This window comes from Dermacentor variabilis, unplaced genomic scaffold (genome assembly GCF_050947875.1).
Source record: "Dermacentor variabilis isolate Ectoservices unplaced genomic scaffold, ASM5094787v1 scaffold_13, whole genome shotgun sequence".
In the NCBI taxonomy this organism is placed as follows: domain Eukaryota; kingdom Metazoa; phylum Arthropoda; class Arachnida; order Ixodida; family Ixodidae; genus Dermacentor; species Dermacentor variabilis.
Window position 1 is genome coordinate 32,636,691 of NW_027460291.1, and position 14,418 is coordinate 32,651,108.

Below are 14,418 nucleotides of genomic sequence, written 5' to 3' on the forward strand. Positions count from 1 at the left end.
GATTGACATTCTGTTGACTGGCGAATTAGTCTACAGGTATTTTTTTGGCAGTTTTGGTTTCGCTCCAAGTGAAACTGCTGTAACCCGCAGTGGGACAGTGCTACGCAAGGCTCTCTGCCTTTGTTCTGTTGCTCGAAGTGGCGACAGCGCACTGTCCCAGTGGCTGGGACGATGCTTGTGTCGCACTTAAAGATGCCTAGAACGTCATTTGAGCGGTGGGAGGTACAGCTGACCGGCGATACCATGGAGGGACAAGAAGCTCTCGTCCAGCAAGTACGTCAAGCAGCCATGGCCAGTGGAGTCCTGGAATGAGGACACCACCCACTCGACCTCAAGAGCAACGACCTGGATGGTCCAAATAAATGTTCTCTCTCTCTCTCTCTCTCTCTCTCTCTCTGTGTGTGTGTGTGTGTCGCGGTGTGGTGTCGAAGTCCTGACGAGAAAGCGACGGCATCGTAAACGTTGAACGAACGTGTTTTGGTTTTTTAAATGTGTTAGGTTGGCGCAGTAACGCTACGTGCTTTATGAAACTTCAGAAGAGCAAAAAAAACTGATACAAGACATACACAGTTGTACTTCTAGTGACTCGACAATCAAATTTGATGGAGGGCTTCATTGCGCATTGCTCGTTTATGTGCTCATTGAAATGTGTGTTTCAGGACATTTGAGAACACAAACTTACTGGTTGCTGCTTCCTGGCTGTAGCCTGCTGTCGCAAAATGAGCAAGTGTAAAGCCACGCCATTACAGCTGCTGGCGCACGCGTCAGAAATGGTACGTCAATATAAGATACGACGAAGCATGCTCGCAGTAGGCCACAAGCATCCTAGCTAGCACTGTGGCAGATGTGCTTAAAAGTACTTGAAGACGTTCAGCAATCGTGACAGCCGACGCAGCCTTTCGAAAGAGCGAGAGAGTTCGCAAGTGCCTGTCGTCTGCGAGAAAAGACTCGCGTTCTCAGAGAACAGGCGTCGTAGCAGACGACACTTGTAGCATTCTTTTCAAAGGCGCAACAGTTCCTCCAACTACAAAATTTTTATTTCCACGAATACTTCATGAGTATTCTTATATAAGTACATGCACGGTTGTAATTGCTGTTGCAAAAATAAATAAATAATTTTTCTCTGGCACAAAATGGGGAACAGAATTACCGAAGAATGCATACCCTGGTGTGCCCTGGTGGTAAACTGTGCTTCAATCTCAAAGCCATACAAAATTTATGTGATGTGTTGTGGATTATATAAGACACTGCAGAAATAAAATTAGATTTTAGGCGATAATATTAGAGTATAGCATCATTTACTGCACCGCAAGCAAACGCCACTATTCTAAAGATCGAAGTCAATCCGAAGCCTGTACTTCCCATCATTCCCATGCAGGTTGAGGCAACGCTCAGGAGAGCACTAGCGCCACATTTTCCTCGAGGGTATTTATTTATAAACTCTATGGGCCGAGCCAACAGCGGCCAGCGAGGCGCGGGCGCATCGGCGACTATCTCTGTGACCTCGGACAGTCTCGCGCTTCACCTTGGCTCCGACTAGGCAAAGAAATGAATCTTACTTAAAAAAAAGTCTATAAAGATATATATGTATTTCTGTTGCTCAATGCGTGCTACATAAAAGTGTTTTGCCTAGTGTCAAAGAAGCCTACGAATACAGGCAAAATAGCCGCGTGAGTGGCCGCTCGAGGCACTTTGCGTGCATTCGCGGGCTTCTTTGACACTCGGCAAAACACTTTTATGTAGCACGCATTGAGCAACACTTAGCTGTACCGGTGGTTTTTCATGTTGCCCTACAATTGCCTGATTGACACTTCTCATGATCTAGGTATATTTGAGAAGGTGAGTAATTAAGACTATTTAGGTAATTAGGCGGCATGTAAAAAAATAATCTGAGTATCTCCAAGTGACGGCAAACAGCATTACCTTGGCTCTGTGCAGCTACGTGGTATTTGCGTATTTTAAAATCTTGGTGCATGATTGTTGGGACACCCTGTATATACCAGGGACGTTCCGAAAGTAAGATTCGTCATTTATTTTGACACAGAAACATTATTGCCAAAAAGATTACTATGTCATAATGGACTATACACCTTGCACTATTTTTCCACATAGTCGCCACCAACGTTAACACATTTGTCGTAGCGTGCAATCAGTTTGAAGAAGCCACTCTGGTGAAACTCGGTAGCCTGCGCTGCAGGTTATTGTTGCACAGCCTGCTTCACTTCAACACTGTTTTGGAAGTGAATATATTTTCACAAATCGGATTCCCATAATCGTTATTTGCGAACCCAACGTACTTACTCCCATCAAATTGTCAGGGTACGAACCATTTCTTTCGTCGATGTGCACAGAGCACACCAAAGTTGTCGTGTACATCCGCACGGATTTTACGTATGCCCACCATGCACTACAACCGCATGATAACAATCAATATGTCTGCCTACGTGTAAGAGAGAAGCAAGTGTCATTCACCCTCCATTGGTGTCTACATATAACCGTCAAGTCGATTTGAACGCGAAAGGCTTCGAGACATAACATTGCAGACCAGTGGTCCTTGGATTCTAACGGAAGATTTCAACGCCCATCAGTACTGTTACTGTGGGGTAGCTCGACAATCAATTCCAGGGGCAGGAATCTGGTGTCGTTCGCCTCTGATCAGGACCTTTGTGTCATGAACGATGGCAGTCCTACATACCTGCGAGGTCTTAAATACAGCACTTGCCTGGATTTGTCTTTGGTATCACGACGCTTCAGTTCACAAGTTCAGTGGTTTTCAGACATAGAAACACATAGAAGTGACCATATCCCTACCTATTTTCGGATCGAGGGGCTAAACAGTTCTACCTCATAGAATGCAGTACGAAGAATCGACTGGACTAAATTTAAGCTACACATGGAAAATACATGCAGAGAAGACCTTGGCCGCAGCCTGGTGGATACAATCGCAGAGGCAATGAGGGAAGCTTAATGCCTCCTAACGTTGAGAGCAAACCGTTCCCAATTTGACGTAGAACTGGAGAGGCTAACCTCACTTCGACGACGCACTGAAAGAGGATACATGCGCAAGAAGGCAGTTTGTGACCTCAGAATGGCACGGCGAACACAGAAGAAAATTCAGCGCCGTTTGGACAAATTGCAGAAACAACGCTGGAAGTCGTTTTCTGAATCATTGGGCCGTCGCAAATCACTTTCATACATCTTGACTGTTTGTGGCCTGCGCTCATCTCCGCAACAGTGACATACTTTCACGGCCTTCGCCCTACGTCACTGCCAGACGCAACTTGAGGTGGCGAATGATTTTTGTGCGCAGATTGCTGGCGTGTGTGTCACCCCCAACGCGGAAGACGTGAGTGTCGTCCCTGTGTCTCGCGTCCCAGAAATGGAAATTCCATTTTCTATGGAAGAGCTGAACGCCTCTTTGGCTGCTTCTCAACGCTCTTCTTCACCAGTGCCCGACGGCATCACCTATACAGCTCTTGCCCATCTTGGACAAGAGGCAAGGCAAGAGCTGGTAAGTTACTACAACCGCTCATGACATGATGGCAACGTTCCTCAGCAACGGAAGATTAGTAGGCTCGTACCTCTACTCAAACAAAGAAAGTCGCCTTTCGACCTAACCTCATATCGCCCTGTTGGTCTGGCAAGCTGCATAGGGCAAGTAATGGAAAATATTATTCTTACAAGCCTGGAATGGTATCTTGAACGTCACAATGTGTACCCTGACTCCATGACAGGTTTTCGGCGAGGCAGGTCATTAATAGATAATGTTATTGACCTATCAACATTCACACACCAACAAAATCGCCTGAAGCGCATATTAGTGACCCTCTTTGTTGATGTGCAAGGGGCGCACGACAATATTATGTTACACATGAAGCGATCCTCGAATTATTGGAGGCTGTTGGTATCGGTGGCCGAATGTCTCTGTGGTTCCGCGACTATTTGACCAGAAGGTCTTTCCTTGTTCTGACCGAAGATGGCCCAACTGCCAACTATTTTATACACGGTGGCGTCCCACAAGGCGGGGTATTGAGCCCTCTGCTCTTTAACCTAGATATGGTTGGCCTTGCTGAAATATTACCCAAGACAATTCACTTATCAATGTACGCAGATGATATTTGTCTTTGGTCTTCTGCAGTGGCGCGTCTTCAAGTGCACGCAAGAATTCAGCGGGCAACCACCCAAACCTGTTCGCATCTCTGCAAACAAGGCCTTAGACTGTCCATCGAAAAATGCTCGTTTATCGCGTTTACGTGCAAACCCATGGCACCGTACCTTGTTTCTCTCAATGGCCAGGCTATCAAATACCAGAAGTCTCACCGCTTTTTAGGTATCATTATTGAGAGGGATCTTTCATGGAGCCCCCACTGCGTCTACCTGAAGCGGAGCCTAATTTCGATTGTACATATACTGAGGTTCCCGTGCGGAAAAACCTGGGGCATGTCAGTACGGTCCATGCTGCAGCTGTGCAGAGCACTGTTTCTGGGCTTTTTACGGTACGACTTGCCAGTTTTGGCGAACAAATGTAAAACAAACATTCGTACCCTCAAAAGTTTGCAAGGCCAGGCTCTACGGACATGTCTTGGACTACCACGATGCGCTTCGACTCACGCAACAATCATGATTGGTACTACTTTGTTCCAACATATATAACGATTGACAGCCTTAGAGAGCACATTCGACATCTGTGTCGCGTACCCAGTCATTATATTGCTGTTTTGCCTGCACAAAGACCTCAAGCCACATTTTCTAAACTTGTTGCGACACATCAAGGCTACCTTCCGTCAGGCTTTACACCAGCAGAAATACCACTGTTACCCCCGTGGTTCCCACGACGACTACAAGTACGCCTCACGATTCCGGGAATAACGAAGAAGACCCGTCATTCAATAGTGGATCTACGTCAGTTCACGCTGTTCTTACTGAACGAGACATATGAAGAAAGAACGTACATTTACACCGATGGATATGTCTCAGCCACCAGCTCTACAGGCGCTGTTATCATTTCGGCCTTACAAATTACAATTACTTTCAAAGTGTGCCACATAACGACCTCTACGGCAACAGAACTTGCCGCTCTATGTGCCGCTGTTAATTACATTGCACAAGCCAAATCTCGAAAGTGGGTCGTTTTTTGTGACTCCAAGGCAGCCCTTCAGAGTCTGCAGTCAGCCTTACGACGCAAGACCCATTACCAACTGGTGTTTGACACCGGAGAGGTTCTACATCAAGCCCTCATAAACGGACATGACATCATCTTTTAATGGCTTCCGGGGCAATGTGGCATCGTCGGAAATCACCCTGCTGACGATGCCGCCCGGTCAGCCCATAAAGAAACCCTGGCACTTCCTATACCCTTATCAAGGACAGATGCTGCGAGGGGTCTTCGTTTACTTGCTCAAACCAAGACTGAAGCTTTGTGAAACACCCCGATTTTCTCCAACTGCCATCTTCACCGGTTGGATCCTTCATTGAAGCTGCAGATTTCATCGTGCTTCTCCCGCCGTGATGCAACTTACTGTGCCGCCTCTGATTAGGGGTGACATTTACGAAAGCCTACTCATTCCTTATTGGAATGTCCGACACACTGATCTGTGACTCCTGCAACTGTGAAGCACGTGTTGTGCTTTTGTGATCTCTATGACAACGAACGCTACGTTCTTCAGAGGGTGTTAAACTGATTAGATAACAGACCATTTTCAGAAACTAAGATTCTTGGACCATGGCCCCATGCGTCGCAGGCTTACAAAGTGACGCGGGCACTGCTACTTCTTATCAAAGCGACTGGCCTCAGTGACAAATTATAGGGGTGAAGCTATGGACATCCGCATGTACTCACACCGATAGTGCCTTCTTACCTTCCTCCCTTTTGTTTGCTTCCCTTAAACCCCTTCCCCTGTGTAGGGTAGCAAAACGGACACGCGTCTGGTTGACCTCCCTATCTTTCCTTCCTTCCTTTTTATCCTCCTCCTCCTCCTCCTCCTCCTCCTCCTCCACCTTTGGAAGTGACGTCCCGAGAGTCTGGATTTCAATGCAGGGAACAGGTGCTCATTCATAACAGATAACAGCACGAACTTCCATTGGTGACTACGTTGTCAGCACACGTCTGTCTTCCATCGTGATTTGTGCTGGAATAACCTTGGGCAAGCCGGTTTGCTGTTACTCTGTCTTCTTCAGCGCTCTGCGCATACGTCATTCCTCTTCCGCAACGATCCTTCCGTCGTTGAATCAGCAGGGGGGGGGGGGTGAATTCTTATGGCGATTCTTTGTTTTACCTGGTGTACCATCTTCAAAAAAATGACGAAACTTACTTTCGGAACAGCCCTCGTATCCTTTGCGCTGCGTCGAAAGTGTTTGAATCTGTATTGCATTCCCTGCTTTCTGTTAGTGCTAAGAACGTTTTAATAGATGAACAGCATGTATTCTTATCAGGGCTCCCCACAACATCGAACTTGGTCTAATTTATGACCCATGATTCCAGGGTGGTACGAAGTAGGGGCCAATTAGACACTATTTACTTTGATATAAGTTAAGCATTTGATGTTTCTCATGAGCTCCTTATTACAAAGCTCACGCAAATGGACGTAACTTCTTCCATCACTGCCTTGGTATCTAATTACCTAAGCAATTGATAGCGTTTCGTTGGCATTATTGGGAGCTCTATTAGCTGTGAGGTCACTAGCGTAGTTCCTCAAGGAGCCTTTTGGCCTTCTTCTCTTCCTACTGTTCATAAACGACATTTCGTCTGCAACCAACGACTTCAAATTATGTAAGACTATCAACAGTTTTCATAACTGCATTGACCTCCAAAAAGACATTTTTTTTTCACTCTCAAACTACTGCAGAGAGCTACTCCTAAATGCTTCGAAAAAACTATTGTATAAATTTATACACGGAAAACACACGATGTGCAATTTTCATACGCCCTTCGGGATCCTCCATTGCTTAGCGTCGACGAAATGAAAGATTTTGGTGTGTACATCGACAAAATGCTAACTTTCTCTTCACACGCTAAATATGCCGAACAATGTGCCCTTCGCGCTCTTGGTATTGTTCGTCATACATTGCACGACTTGCACTCCCCTGCTGCCTTTCTGAAATTTTATTCTACTGTGCGTCTACTAATACAGTATACCTCTATAGTTTGGGGCGGAACGTGCAACTCTAATTCTAACCTCATTGAACGCGTACAAAATAAAATGATATCTATTTTCAAGCACCGCTCCTGCCGTTCTGGCGAACATATCCAGCCTTCTCAAATATACCTCAACTCACACCTATAAAATCAAAATGTATTAAATCAGACCTGTTGCTTCTCAATAAGGTGGTCCATGGCATTATACACTGCCCAAAACATCATATTGTGCAATTTTCGCACCGAAGAAGTATACCAGCCAACGTTCCACATTTTCTGCGAGGCCTTGTTGCATTCACTGTCCTATGGCTCGACAAAAAAAAAAGCAAGTAATAAGTATTCTGCCTGTATTGACATACTTCAAAGTTCACTTTAACTTTCTGCGATTTGTATAAATGTAGATAATCATGTTGTATGATTAGCCCTTTTTTTAAGCCCGCCTCCTCGTTTCCTGTTTCCCTATTTGTTTATATTTTCCTATCTCACATTGTTTCGTCTACCACATTTGTCTTCTCTGTACATATTGTCTCCCGTATTACTTAAGTGCAGCAGTACGAAGGTTCCGTAGCTGTTCCTGGGCACTAAATAACCATTTCGTTATTATTATTATTATTATTATTATTATTATTATTATTATTATTATTATTATTATTATTATTATTATTATTATTATTATTATTTCTTGTCCACCACCGATTGGTCACTGGTTACAGACAAAACCAATGTTTATGACCAAGCAGATCAGTTTACGGAGCTTGTTTTGAGCAGAATGCGCAAATGCATTCCCCACTATACAGACCAAAACGCTCCAAATATCCCCACTGGTTTTCGTCTGAACTCATGATTGCCCGAAAACATAAAGATCGCGCGCACAGAAAACACAGAATTACTGTTCCTAACGAGTGGAGAGAAGAATTCTGTTTTTTTTCGGGCTCTCTTTAATGCCTCTATAAGCAGGATCAAGACTCGTACATTGCCTTCTTGGAAAAGAGCGCCTCCTAACGGCTGGTGGAATTTTGGAAGTACATCCATAGGCGCTCTAATATACGTGGAGAATGTTTTCGCCTGCTTGACTCTAGAGGAGTAGAAGTCCAAGCAGTCGCGGATTTCTCTGCTGCCCATTTCTCATCATTATATAAAGCAGCAGGTCTCAACGCTGCAGTCAGTCAGCAGCACATGACGGTTCCTACATCTAGTGCTGTGTTATTTGGTGAAAACCTCATCCACGAATGCCTTAAGCGCTTGAAGCCTTCCATATTCTGTGGCCCTGATGGCATTCCCTCCGCAATTCTAAAAACTTGCCGCAGTATATTTGCTCCAGTACTGACAACTATATTTAACAACTTTTTTACTACTTCCACCTTCCCTCACATGTGGAAAACTGCTCGCATTTTACAGCGACGCTGTATACCTCTACTGCCGACGGAAATTTTCCAGTCGTTGCTGTAAGCGAAAAATTCCCCATACGTGGGCCGATGCCGGAGGTAGTGCAATGCCGGGCCGACCCACGGCGGAGGTGAAGCAGGCGTCAAGCACTCCTCATACGTGGGCCGACCCCAAAGATAGTGCGATGCCGGGCCGACCCGTGGCGGAGGTGCAGTTCGCCGTTAAGAGGCCCACATACACAGCTTCGCTGGTCATGCTTTTTCACAGAGTGGAAAGGCACCAAGTTTTTAAAGCGAAGCTTTCTTTGCCTCTTCCTTCGACTTTCCCACTGCTGCTGCTGTGGGCTGCTGCTGTCGCACACACCGCGTTGGGGGTGGTTCAGAACGTGTATATAGACCGTTTTTTCGTAGGCGCCGCCATATTGTGAATGCAGTGGCGCCGCCTATGAGCAGCGCCATACTGGCTTGGGTGAAAGCGGTCTTTTGCATGGCAGGCATACGCTCGGCGGTAGGTTCGTGCGGTCTGTTTAGTATTACGTGCGTCTTCTACGTGGTAAACGATTGTGTGAGGCGTGCTGAACTGGTTTAAGGCGCCATGGCCGGAATTTATGCTGGCGTTGAGGTGGACGGAACACGCAGCGCGATGTGTGCGCGCATATTTGAGCCTACGATCAGCCTCGGAGATCAAGTGTGTATTTTTGAATGTTCCACTCACTAATGTGACCGTATTGCAGTATTATCCTCTATTTCTAAACTGCGCTTTAGGAGCCATGAAACATACGCGACGATCATAACAGCGTGGGTACCGTTCTGCTACGATAGGAGCTGTGCTGTTATACTTTGACAAGCGTTCAAACTGTTCGCTGCAGGTTACATTGCGTGACTACTTGGTTGGACGGATGAGGTTTTCACCCATGAATAAAACAGTTTTCGCTATTAATAGCAGCATACCTTACAGTCTGAATTAAGCTTGTCCAGCAAAGCGACCGTTCACGAACTGCGCGAGCGTCCTAAGCAGTATAGTAGGTGCTGGATTACAGATATCTTTGTTCTATATAGCACATGGTCCAAGCATACGGCATCATCGGTTATATATTTATAAACGTTGTGCGGTGTTAGCCCGTTTTCTCTTGCTTTTTAGAGAAAGAGGATGATAACCGAATTTTCTTTTTCGCTTGTGTTCGCTCAGTTCTTTACGACGCACTCACACGTATTGCGGAAATTTTGCGCTAAAAAATAGCCATCGCATTCTTTTTATGCAAACCCTCTCATATATTATGGATAAAAGGCAATGCCGAAGCACACAGCTTATATATGTATCGTGCTGGCTCACCAACCGCAGTGATCGCTGTGTTGAGCAGTGCCATGGGCCTCATGCAGCAAGGCTAGCGTAGACATATGGTAATTTCAAGCGTACTAGACTTGAAATGCATGAGAACGATGCCAGTGTATCACAAATATTTGATAGCGCCTGCCGCTCAGATGTTTCGTGGTTGCCTTAGGTTGGCCGTGCACGAGCATGCGCTCTTATGTTTTATGTTTTACTCCCTACGCCAATCGATCAGACAGTGTGCTGATTTACCATTTAATGGTGATAATACAGAGATGCCGGTTTTCTTTGTTGAATTAAAATCGATATAAGCAAAATAGTAAACAACACATACACGCACCGCGACTGATAATGCGCGTACACCGCGGCTGATTATGCGCGTCACATTTTTGCGCCCCCAAGACATATTTCTGCCTACAGTAGTTACCGATGCACCGAAAGGCTTCCCTGACGACCTTATTATATAAACGAGCATGGCGTAAATTTCACAAAGATCTAAAACATCTCGAAATCGTTCCGCAGCACGCGACAGCAATACTTTCAAGCAGCGCCGCGCCGGATCGCCCAAGCCAGAGAGGAGGATAGGCTCTCCGCGCGCTTTATCCTCCTCGCCCGATGAGACGGTCTATATATATATGACAGGCGCGAGTCAGAGAGGAAAGGCGACGGGAGAAACTCGTTTTCACCCCACAGCGTCGAATGTGCACAATGCCCACGGGAGCTTCCTGGCCGTCGCCACCTTAGCCGCTTGACAGCTGTACTTATCCGTGTCTCCCCTCAGAAGCATTGCAGGAACTGCAGCGCTTCCCTTTATACTAACGTGTGACGCCAGAGGGGACGCAGATAGAACTCTAGCGAGGAGACGAAGAGAAGAAGGAGAGGCAGGAGAAGAGACAGTTCCCATATTAAAAGGACGTGAGACGTGAGAAGGCAAGGAAACCCCACTACTATACGACAGCGGTTGCGGGGAAACGGGATAAGCTTAAGTTCAAGGTACGGTACAGTACATTGCTGCTCTTTCTGAAAAATAAGCGCTATGCAAATATGTCAAGCAGGCAACTTACGCAGGGCGTGCAGAAGCAGAGCCGCATTAATTGAGGCGCACCGCCGGGTCCAGGAGACACCACGGAAGCGGTCGACCGTCAAATCAAAACTTCTGCGCCCGCAGCGTTAGCTTTGCGGCTATGGCATTGCTAGAGGTCGTGGATTTGATCCCAATCGCGGCAGCCGCATTTCGACGGGGGCGAAATAGAAAACGCACGTGCACTTATATTTGGGACATGTTAAAGAACATCACGGTGTCAAAATTAATCCGGAGTCCGCCACTACGGCGTGCCTCATATCCGATTGTGGTTTTGGCACGTACAGCCCCATAATCCAATTGATGTTTAATACTTCTGCCGCAATGCGCTGTGCCATGTGAGGCAATGACTATGCTCAACCCTCTCAGAGGTTAAGAAATATGGCGCACAATAACGCCTCAAGCAAACACCTCTCTCTGTGTGTTCTGTGTACTACGCAGACAAACAGCAATGGTGCATGCAAGGTAACGTTTAACATCAACTCACCACTTTGGTGTTAGCCTACACGTTGAAGAAATTAAGCTTTAGCCGTCAACATCATCGCTAATTATCGTCAATCGAAGCATCCAGCACGGAAAGCTTAGCTTACATCGATTCCCACAGTGCGTGGGATCTGCATAATTTTTTTTCCAGTGTTTAAGTCTGGCTGTAAAACCGATGTCTCGAATTATCGCCCGATTTCTCTTCCCTGTACCTCGTCTAAGATTTTTTAGTTTGGTCTTCACAGCATATTGTTTTTTACTGTGATGAGCTCACTCATTCCGAATCAGCATGGATTTCTCACCGGCTGCTCCACTATCACAAATCTCGCAAGTTTCAGGACAGAGATCTCCGCGCCAGTACTTCGAAGAGGGCAAGTTGACATCGTTTCCTGTGACCTTAGCAAAGCCTTTGATGTAGTCTGCCACTCACTGCTTCTGATCAAGCTTACGGAGTGTGATATTGAGTCGTAAGTTGTCAATTTCTTGCCCAGTTATCTTCTTGATAGATCATGTTATGTTAACGTCGATGGCCAGACGTCTTCTTTTTACATGGCACCTAGTGGCGTCCCTCAAGGATCAGTAGTAGGACCACTCCTTTTAAAAAAAATTATTAATGACGTTCATTCCGTTATTTGGAACTCTTTTTTTCCGTCTGTATGCCGATGACATCAAAATGTTAAAGAAACTTCACAGTGTTGAAGACTGTCGCACCCTGAAGTCGGACCTGCTTTCTTTTTCTAAATGGTGAAAAGATAATAACCTCCCCTTGAATGCGGCTGAGACCAAAGTCATGACTTTCACACACAAAACAGCAAGCATTTCTTTTTCTTATTCTGTATATTCTGTACCGTTGTGTAATATCTGTGAGATCAATGATCTCGGTGCACTTTTTGATGCCGCCTTCCACTTTTCTGCTCACACTAAACGCGTCGTTATGCGGGGTATGTGCTCTCTTAGCTTTGTTTGCAGACTATTGAGGGAATTCAAGTCCACTACCCCCGTTCTGAAATTTGCAGATAACTATTTGTCTTCCTCAACTTGAATATACATCGGTCGTCTTGAATGGCTTTTCCAGATCTAACAGTGACATTATAGATCGGGCCCAGAAAAATGTTTCTAAGCATATATCAACACCACTTTGCAAACGCTCACATTGGACCTTGCTCTAACACTGTTGGATTATTGTCATTACCCTTACTTCGCTACCGACGTAATCGCGCTGACCTTCTGTTTCTCTTCAAACTAATTCACGGTATCCTCACCTGTCCCGAACTCCTCAATTGTATCATGCTTCGTATTCCGCGCAAGATCACCAAACAACATAGACCTTTCCATGTCCCTGCCTGTTATCAACGACGCGCGACCGTCCACAGAATGCAGTGTGTTTATAACGCTTATTTCCATCATCTTGATACTTTTCATAACTCGCTGTCATCGTTCTTTTCCGCGCTTTCCCTTATTGTGTCATAGTTTCATGCATTGTTACACTGCCCTTCTCCTCATCCTTTTGTATTTACATTGCGCTTTATTGTATCTACACTGCTGTTTTCACAATTGTTCTTTTTATTCATTGCTTTTTTAAAAATTATATTCCCCTGCAGTGTTTGTTTCTTTTTTGTTTTTGGGTTTCAATGTATGCGTGCGCCAACACTCAGACCTTAGGGTTGTTCCTGGGCACCTTAAATAAACAAGATTGGTTGATTGATTAATTGAGCATAATAATAATCATCATCATTATTCTTTTACGCTATCGCTGCCTTATGATCCTTCGGACCCTATGCTTCCATATATATAGAAACCCGTAAATTTTCCGCAATTCTATTTTTACTCCGAACAGTTCTCGGAAAGCGCGTCGGTGTTCGTGTGGAGCTGCATACTTGCGTTGGCACTGTTCCTGGCGTGCGAGGCTCCCTTGGGTCGCCTGGACAAGATCATCTGGGGCCAGCCACCGCAGAAGAAAGAGAAGCCCATCAACGGTATACAAGATCCCACGCAGTCAAAGGAGGCTCCTTAATGGTTGGATTTTACCAAATAAAGAAAGGAAAGAAATGGAAAATGTAGCGGTAGTAATCGCTACATTTTGTCATCTTAGACATAATGTTGTTTGTTGTTTTAGTAACTGTACATAAATAAGATAGTAGGCTTCGTCATAGTCGGCTTTCTCAAGACACAGTTAAGGAATAAAGGCGCTGTCTTCCACATTATTTCCCATGCGTGCTCACCAAGGCAGCACCAACACACAATGCCAACAAGAAAGTTAAACAAAAAGGCTAATAAGAGGAGATTTCACCTTAGGCAATCCGTGCAAAACACTTTTGCTGTACCCCGAGAACCAAACGCAGATGCTGTCTACGTAAATGGACAGTTTACCTGACGTCCGACCAGATTCTCCTGCTTGAGCAAGGCTGGCCATGGTAACATTAGAAATTAACGAAAATAGAACGCATCCTTGCGGGACGCCGAGGGAGAGCTGTCGCTCTTCACTAATCATATTTACGAGTTTAACCCGGGCACAACAATCTCCGCGAAATTATGTACGAATCGGAAAGTGTTCCCTGGGACAGCTATGGCTTGGAGCATAAGCCAGCATAATAAAAGGGGAAAACATTAAATTATGGTGTTTCACGTGCCAAAACGACTTTCTGGTTATGAGGCACGCCGTAGTGTAGGACTCCGGAAATTTCGACCACCTGGGGTTCTTTAACGTGCACCTAAATCTAAGTACACGGGTATTTTCGCATTTCGCCGCCATCGAAATGCGGCCGCCGTGGCCGGGATTCGTTCCCGCGACCTCGTGCTCAGCAGCCCAACACCATAGCCACTGAGCAACCACGGCAGGTTAATGAAAGGGACTCAGAGACACTCACAAAATATATTTTTTTTTTGCTTGGGGCCTCACTCGGACTCAGACTCACCAGAATTCGACTCAGCCGGGCTCAGCCAGAGTCATGGCGTTTTTCACTGGTCGATCTGGAGCGGCCGCCGAAATCCTCGAGCGAGCGCT

At 45.7% G+C, this 14,418-nt stretch overlaps 1 protein-coding gene across 1 annotated transcript in view; it reads left to right on the forward strand.

Annotated features, from left to right (window-relative positions):
- LOC142566637 (nose resistant to fluoxetine protein 6-like) overlaps positions 1-13,480 on the forward strand; it is a 183,069-nt gene extending 169,589 nt beyond the window's left edge. Inside the window, exon 9 of the mRNA XM_075677472.1 lies at positions 13,252-13,480. Within this exon, the coding sequence (XP_075533587.1) occupies positions 13,252-13,428 (177 nt within the window). The 3' untranslated portion in view covers positions 13,429-13,480. The remainder of the gene's footprint in view (positions 1-13,251) is intronic.
- Positions 13,481-14,418: the final 938 nt, after the last annotated feature.